Source organism: Carlito syrichta, unplaced genomic scaffold (assembly GCF_000164805.1).
Source record: "Carlito syrichta isolate Samal-C Ts95f unplaced genomic scaffold, Tarsius_syrichta-2.0.1 Scaffold315966, whole genome shotgun sequence".
Lineage (NCBI taxonomy): Eukaryota > Metazoa > Chordata > Mammalia > Primates > Tarsiidae > Carlito > Carlito syrichta.
Window position 1 is genome coordinate 88,738 of NW_007260062.1, and position 8,726 is coordinate 97,463.

An 8,726-nucleotide genomic window follows, 5' to 3' on the forward strand; every position below is an offset into this window, starting at 1 on the left:
AAAAAAAAAAAAAAAAAAAAAGACAAGGTGATACCGGCATAAGGGCAGACATATTCAATGGAATAGAACTGAGAGTCTAGAATAAATTCATACTACATGGTTAACTGATTTTTGACAAGGATGCCAAGACCATTCAATGGGGAAAAGCAGTCCTTTCAACAAATGGTGCTGGGACAACTAGATATCCACAAGCAAACGAGTTAATGGAGAGTCTTAGAGATGGAAAGTGATGGGCTCCAGAACATATTGGACAGACTGCTATATTTTACTAACTGGTGCTCCCCAGACTCAACTGTATAAAAAATAGGAAGGTTAAGAGCTGACCAAAATCCTACCCTGGCCAACATGGGAGCTCACTGAGTGGGTCCTTGGAAAGACTGTTCATGATTAAAGCAGGAACTATGTCAACCAAGGAGGAAGTTTAGCATGCCTTTGTTGGTAAGCTCAAAGAGCTGTGGCCTAACAGACACTTAGCTAGAGACCACCAGCCTGGGCACCTAGCACTAGGACTAGGCCTAGAGCTGGCTTACCTCTAGGATCAAGGTGGTCAGATTTTGGGTTCCTAGCTCAGTCTAGGACACTCAGAAATTTTCTGGCCTGGAAGTAAGAACTTCTGCCTTATAATGCCATAGGAGCCTGTTGCATTAACTGAATAATACATATTAATATATATAATACTATCATAATTAAAGTATATATAAATATAATATATAATAATTATTTTAGTGATCCTAAAGATAATCGGTTGATAATTTTCAAAATCATAAACCTAAACAATAGGGGGAGCAAAAACTTAAGAGAATGAATTAACCTTAGATATTAGAGTATTTTCTTCATAAACCTTCCTATGACCAGGCTCGGTGGCTCAGCCTGTAATCCCATGCTTTGGGAGGCTGAGGTGAGTGAATTGCCCGAGCCCGCGGGTTCGAGATCCGCCTGGGCAACTTGGCGAGACTTCATCTCTACAATAAATAAAAAATTAGCCGAGCATGGTAGCACACACCTGTAGTTCCAACTAGTTGGAAGGCTGAGGAGGAAGGATTGCCAGAGCCCAGCAGGTCGAGGCTGTAGTGGCCAGGAGCATGCCACTGCACTCCAGTCTGGGCGACAGAGTGAGACTCCAACTCAAAAAAAAAAAAAAAAATCCTTCCTATATACCACAATGAAATTTCTCCCCAATGTCTCCTGGAGGGCCTTCCTTTGCAAATTTCATAAATGTTATCATCTGTGCTCCCAGCTGTATCTTGTATATAACCAATTTTATTTTCAATTCTAAAAGTCCAGATGTCATAATGGTGCTTTTTGCCTGATTCGCTACTGAAAGTTATCTAGTAGCAGTTTCTGACTCTTTTCATTAGTGTGAGCTAACAACAGTTGGTTTCTTAAATTAAACACAGTTAGATGTCAGCCTGTAGCTTTTTCCAGTGCAACACTAAAGTTCCATAAGGGTAGGGTTCTTTGCTTATTTACTGGTTGTACTGGGTGGGACAGTGTCCCTTAAAAATTCAAATCCTTCCAGGAACCTCTGAATGTGACCTTATCGGGAAACAGGGTAGTTGCAGATATTATAGTTAAGATGAGGTCATACTGGAATAGGATGGGTTCTTAATCCAGTAGGACTGGTGTATTTATAAGAAGAGACACAAGCTGGGCTCGGTGGCTCAGCCTGTAATCCCACGCCTTGGGAGGCTGAGGTGAGTGGATTGCCTGAGCCTGCGGGTTCGAGACCTGCCTGGGCAACTTGGCGAGACCTCATCTCTACAATAAATCAAAAAATTAGCCAGGCGTGGTAGCGCATGCCTGTAGTTCCAGGTACTTGGTAGGCTGAGGTGGAAGGATTGCCAGAGCCCAGCAGGTCGAGGCTGCAGTGGCCGGCAGCGTGCCACTGCACTCCAGTCTGGGCGACAGAGTAAGACTCCAACTCAAAAAAAAAAGAAGAGACACAGAAAGAATGCCATATGATGATGCAGGCAGCAACTAGAGAGATGCATTTACAAGCCAGGGAACACCAAAAATTGCTGGCAAACACCAAAAGCCAAGAAGGTGTAAGGAAGAACCTCCCTAGAATCTTCAGAGAGAATATGGTCTTACTGACACCTTGATTTCAGATTTCTAGCCTCCAGAACCATGGAACAATTTTTTTTTCTTTTAGTAAGGCATCTTACTCTGTTGTCCAGGCTGGACTGCAGTGGCATGATCATGGGTCACCACAGCCTTGACTTCCTGGGCTCAGGCAATCCTTCCAACTTAGCCTCCCGAGTAGCTGGGAATACAGGCATGCACCACGACGCCTGGCTACTTTTTAAAATTTATGGTAGAGATGAGGTCTTGCTACATTGCCGATAGTGATCTCAAATGCCTGGGCTCAAGCAATCCTTGATTGCCTTGGCCCCCCAAAGTGCTTGGATTACAGGTGTGAGCCACCAAGTCTGTCCTTAGAACTATGAGATAATTCATTTCTGTTGTTTTAGGCCACCCAGTTTGTGGTACTTTATTATGGTAGCTATAGCAAACTAAAACTAATACACTGGTATGTTCCAGGCTTCTAGGATAATACTTGATATATAATAGGAGTTCAGTAAATGAAATACTTGCTGAATGAATGGATGGACATTTTAATTCCCTAGGATTGACCTTTCTATGGCTTCTGGCACCTACTGCTGACCACCAGCCCCCCTTCCCCCAACCAGGCCCCACACACTTCTTGAAACTGTCTTCTTGTTTTCCACATCACGAGGCTCTCCTGGCTCTGTTCCAATTCTTTTGTCTGCCTTTTAAATCTTCAGTTCTCTCTTCTTGCTCCATGCTTTCTATGTAATTCTATCCGTTCCCAGGTTTCAATTCCCATGTATACCAGGGACTCCCACATCTAAAACAGATCCAGTCACGTCACTTCCCTGCTTAAAAAAACTGAGACAGCTCCTCATTGCCTACAGATTAAGTCTAAACTTGCCCAATTCAGCATTTTACTCTGTCTTCACCCCAGTATGCATAAATCCCTTCCTGTAAAGTAACCTGTACTCCAGCCACAAAGGGTTATCCAAATTTCTCAAACATACTGTGTTTGATTTTTTTTTTGAGGAAATAGGAATCATTAAGAAGATAGAAAAGCTCCCACAGCAGGAGGGGACCTGAAAGAGGTTGCCCTGTGTTTGATGCTTTTAATGCGTCTGTATTCTTTCCATCTGGAATGTTCTTCATCCCCTTCATCTACATGGTGAAACTCTAGTTCAGGCCAAACACAAATGTCATCATTTTTGGAGCCTTTCCTGACCACAATTCAGGGTGAACGACCCACTTCCACCCGTTTTTCCATAGCCTTTTGTTCACAATACCAGTATTTTTTCCTATCACAATGGGCCAATCGTTCCCTCACTGAGTCATGAGCTCTTTAATGATAAAGATCATACCTTATTCATCACAGATCCAGTACCTAGCTCAGTGCCTGGCACATGCTGTGTTCTACAAGATTACAGGTTAAATGAACTCATTCAAATGACAACAGAATCACATTTGAGCATCATTTCAACAAAGCACAATAAAGATACTGCTGCATTAACAAAAGCTAGAAAACCACCAAAAATGTCAAAGTACTGGGCCGAACTGGGTGACTTGTTCAACACCAGATGGGATATTTATATTCTTCAGAAATAGACTCCTACAAAATAGGGAAATCCTAGACAGAGAGTATCAACCACTTACCTTCGAAGATACATGGTTTCCTCATCTTCTGTGTTACAAAACTTGTGGGCATGTTTGGCTGCATCAATGACACGGGACCGGTCCCGGGGCCTCATGGGCAATTTCTCTAACTGACAATCTGCAGGAATGGGGAAAGAGTTGGTCACTAGAGTCACTGCAAAACATCCTAAGTCAATCAGAAGTTTTCAGTGGGGCCCCTAGCACTATAATGTTCTACTATAATTACTATGCTTATTGAAACCTATTATTGCATTTTCCAACTAAAAATGACCTGTGTCAGGAGACCTTGGTTTTGGTCCCAGCTATGTAACTATCCAATGATCTCTGGCAAATTACTTCCTCCTCTAGAGATTTTTTCCTCATTTGAAAGATGGGTGGATTATATTATCTGAAAAGTCCATCCTGGCACTGCAAGTGAAGTACCTGAGCATTTCTGTGATCATCCTATACTTGGTTTCTGTTACAGTGTATTAGAATCAGAAGAGACAATCAAGCTCCTGGAACGCCTATGAAGAAGCATTGGGAAAAGCAGATTTGTGCTAAGAAAAGGAGAGAGAAGGCAGGCTCGGTGGCTCAGCCTGTAATCCTGAGCCTTGGGAGGCTGAGGTGAGTGGATTTCCTGAGCCCGTGGGTTCGAGACCTGCCTGGGCAACTTGGTGAGACCTCATCTCTACAATAAATCAAAAAATTAGCCAGGTGTGGTAGTGCACGTCTGTAGTCCCAGCTACTTGGAAGGCTGAGACGGAAAGATCGCCGGAGCCCAGCAACCTGGGCGACAGAGTGAGACTCCAACTGAGATGGAAGGATCGCCTGCACTCCAGCCTGGGTGAAAGAGTGAGACTCCAATTCAAAAAAAAAAAAGAAAAGAAAAGGAGAGAGAGGGTAAAGGATATGACATTTATAGTACACAAATGACCCAACCTAGTTGGAGGAGTTTTAATCGGAAAACAATGAAAACATATGGAAAAAAAATTAGGTACAGTTATAAAGCAGACTGAAAATTGGTATAATGCAAATTAAGTAGCTAAAGGGTCACAGAAAAAGACAAGTGGTCAGAGTGATTAGAGATTAAAGGAGGAGGTGAGAAGAGGAATTAGAAAACACTAGGCACAGCCGGGCTCGGTGGCTCAGTCTGTAATCCCGCGCCTTTGGGAGGCTGAGGTGAGTGGATTGCCTGAGCCGGCGGGTTCAAGACCCTCCTGGGCAGGCGAGACCTCATCTCTACAATAAATAAAAAAATTAGCCGGGCCTGGTAGCGCGCACCTGTAATTCCGGCTACTCGGAAGGCTAAGGCAGAAGGATCGCCGGAGCCCAGCAGGTCGAGGCTGCGGTGGCCGGGAGCGGCCACTGCACTCCAGTCTGGGCAACAGAGTGAGACTCCAATTCAAAAAAAAAAAAAAAGAAAAGAAAACACTAGGCAGTTTATATGTTAACTCATTTACTCTTCACAATGAACAGTTAAAGTAGAGATTTATTGTTCCCATTTTAAAGACGAGGGAACTGAGGCTTAGAAAGGGTAAGAGATCTATCACACATCTGATAAGAAGCAGAACAAGAATTCAGACACAACTCTAAGTGATTCAAAAGCCCTGCTCTTTCCACCACTCTCATCAAGAATTCATTTATTTAATAAATATGAGGGCTCTCTATGTGCCAGGCACTGTTCCAACATGGTGCTGGGCATTCAGCAAAGAACAAAGCAGAAAAAGTCTCGTCCCTGATGAAGCTTACATTCTAGTGGGAAAGGCAAAATATAATAATTAAATAATGTGATCTTGGATAATAAGTACTAATAAAAAATTAGGCAGGGTAAGAGGACAAAGAGCAACAGGGATGCTATTTTAGATAAGGGAGTCAGGGAAGAGTTCTCTAAGGAAGTGACATTTCAGCAGAGACCTGGATGAAGTAAGGAAGCATTGAGGAAAAAGTCTTTGGGGCAGAAGAAATACCAATTCCAAGGGCCCAAGAGGGCAGAAAATTTTTGACATGATGGAGATAAGGCAAGAAGGCCACTGTGGCTGGAGTGCGGTGAGCAAGGGGAAGACTGCTAGGAGGCCACGTCTGAGAGACAGCTAGAGGCCTACTCACGTACGGTCTTGGTATGGACTTTGGTTTTATTCTCAGAGTTATACAAAACTACCAGTTTTAACAGGACTCTGGTTGCTGTATGGAAAAATGACCAGTGGAAACAGAGTGGAAGCAGGGAGAGCAACAGACTATGGTGCCAATCCAGGAAAGAGATGGTGGTAGCTTGGACTAGAGTGGTAGAAATGGAGGTGGTAAGAAGTAGTCAGATCCTGGGTAGATTTTCAGGGACACACCTGCAGGATTTGTTGATGGAAGTGGTAGAAATGGAAGCAGTAACAAGTAGTCAGATCCTGGGTACATATTCAGGGATACACCTGCAGGATTTGTTGATGGACTGGACAGATGTAAGGTATGTGAGAGATAGGAGCCAAGAATAATTCCAGGTTTTCAGTCTGAGATACTGGATGGATGAATAGTGGTACCAGTGAATAGTGGTGCCACTGAATGCAACATGGAAGACTGTATGAGCAGGGTGTAAGGGATCATGAATTCAATTTTGAACATTATATATTTGAGAGGCCCATTAGATATCTAAAAGGAGATGTTGAATAGGCAATTGGAGTTTCAGGAGAAGTGCAGGTTAAATGTGAACATCTGGGAGTTATCAACATATAAGTGGCATTTAAAGCCTGGAAATGATTGCGTTCACCCAGAGAGTGAGTATTGAGATCTTGGGCCTTGGAATGCCTAAAAGTCTGAGAGACAAGCAGGAGCCAGACAAGAAGGGGCAAAATCTGAGACAGGAGGAAAGTCAGGAGAGTTTGAAGTCTTAGAGGCAGAAAACATGTTTCAAAAAGAAGGGAGTGGCTGTCTCTGTCCAATGCCACTGACAGGAGGATTAAAATCAACACTGGAAAATTAACCACTGGAGAGGCCAGGCGCTGTGGCTCACACCTGTGATCCCAGCTCTTTGGTGGGAGAATCACTTGAGCTTAGGAGGTCGAGACTGCGGTGAGCTATGATTGCTACCTCTGCCCTCCACCCTGGGCGACAGAGCGAGACCCCAACTCAAAATAATACTAACAACCACCACCACCGCCACCACTGGAACTAGTAACAGAGCAACAGAGAGTTCAGTTAGTAACTAAAAATCTGACTTAAATAATGAGGTTGGAAGGAAAGCCTGCCTGAAGTGAGGGAACGAGAAGTGAGGACGCAGATACAGTCAAAACAGGCAACTCTTTTGAGGAGTTTTGCTATAAAAGAAGCAACGAAATGGGGTTATAGCTGGAGGGGTTTATTTGATCAATGGAGGGTTTTATTTTCGTTTGTACCGAGATGAGAGCTATTACAGCATCTTTAAATACAGTTTCTAGAGGCGGGAGCTTTTGACAATAATGGATTGAGAAGGAAATACAGTATTTTTTTTCTGAAAGAAGAAATTAGTTTTGAGGGAAGTCTGGATAGTTACAGACTTAAACAGAAAACATTTTTTTAATGCCCTGGAGTGCGGCGGGAAAGTGTAGGGAGGATTTTAATGAGTGACGGCTCTCAGATCACAGCCAGAGAAATTCACCTCAAGAACCCAAAGTCTCGCTCCTTGCAGACGCTCCCCTGTTCCCGACTACTCACCCAGCACCAGGACCATCTGGCCGCACAGACAGTAGTACACGTGGAGGGGCTTCTCGCCGTCGTCATACTCCTCCCGGTCCCGGGTGTCGGAGCAAACTACCGACCTGGACACTACTTTCGGCATAGCGCAAAGGAACAGCCAAAAAAACTGAAGGCCAAGAAAGATGGTCGCGTAGAAATGACGTCACAGGCGTGCATTGCGTCTTCTCCCTTCTGCAACGTTAGTCACGTGTTAGGAGTACTCTTCCTATAAACTTCCGGACTGTCCCATCAGGCTATGCTGCACGGGGGCCCGCCTGGCGCCAAAACTTACTTTGCCGTGGGACTGTTTTATTTGTGGCACTTTTTTTTTTTTTTTTTTGAGTTGGAGTCTCACTTCGTCGCCCAGGCTGAAGCGCCGTGGCACACCCACGGCTACCCCAGCGTCGACCTGCTGGGCTCTGCTGATCCTTCCGCCCCAGCCTTCCAAGTACCCGGAACTACAGACGCGCTACCACACCCGACTAGTTTTTGATTTATTGTAGGGATGAGATCTAGCCAAGTTGCCCGGCCTTGTCTCGAACCCGCGGGCACAGACAGTCCACTCGTCTTGGTCTCCCAAGGTGCTGGAATGACAGGCTGAGCCACCGAGCCCAGCCGGTTGTGACACTCTTAGCATTATTTAAATTATTTATATTTCTATACACGAATGCATATATATGTGTGTGTGTGTGTATGTGTGTATAAAACCAAATATATCAGAGGACTATACATATTTTATATGCATAATACAGATTGTAAGTGTTTCTAACTATAATTTTGATTTAATGAGCGTATTCAGGGTGGGTACCTAAAGAAGTAGAGACATCTTTTTTTTAGTTGATATAATTCACATAACATAAAATCCACCTTTTTAAAGTATCTAATTGAATAATAGTATATTCACAAAGTTGTGCAATCATCACCACTATCTAATTCCAGAACATTTTCATCATCTCTAAAAGAAATCCTATACCCACCACTTCCCAGCCCCCGGCAACCACAAATCTACTTTTTGTCTCTGTAGATTTACCTATTCTAGACAATTCTTTTTTGGATTTTGTTCATTTATTACTTTAAATAGCATTATTGGAGTCTCACTATATTGCCCAAGCTGATCTCTATCTCCTGGCCTCAAGGGAACCTCCCACCTCAGCCACCCAAAGCATTGGGATTACAGGCATGAGCCACTGTGTTTGGCTACTGTTCTGCACATTTCATATAAATTGAATGATACAATATGTGACCATTTGGTTTTTTTCACTTAGCATGATGTTTTCAAGGTGCATTCTGTTTAGTACTGCATTCCTTTTTATGGCTGAATAGTATTTTTTTTTTTTTTTTTG

General features: G+C 43.5%; 1 protein-coding gene across 2 annotated transcripts in view; it reads right to left on the minus strand.

Moving 5' to 3' along the window:
- CUNHXorf56 (chromosome unknown CXorf56 homolog) overlaps positions 1-7,568 on the minus strand; it is a 17,173-nt gene extending 9,605 nt beyond the window's left edge. The window contains exons 1-2 of one of the 2 annotated variants that reach the window (XM_008073607.1): positions 7,363-7,568; positions 3,703-3,820 (exon numbers count right to left, since the gene is read on the minus strand). In XM_008073607.1, coding sequence (XP_008071798.1) covers positions 3,703-3,820; positions 7,363-7,486 — 242 coding nt within the window. In that variant the 5' untranslated portion in view covers positions 7,487-7,568. The remainder of the gene's footprint in view (positions 1-3,702; positions 3,821-7,362) is intronic. The other variant, XM_021706736.1, reaches the window with a different exon arrangement.
- Between the last annotated feature and the right edge of the window lie 1,158 nt (positions 7,569-8,726).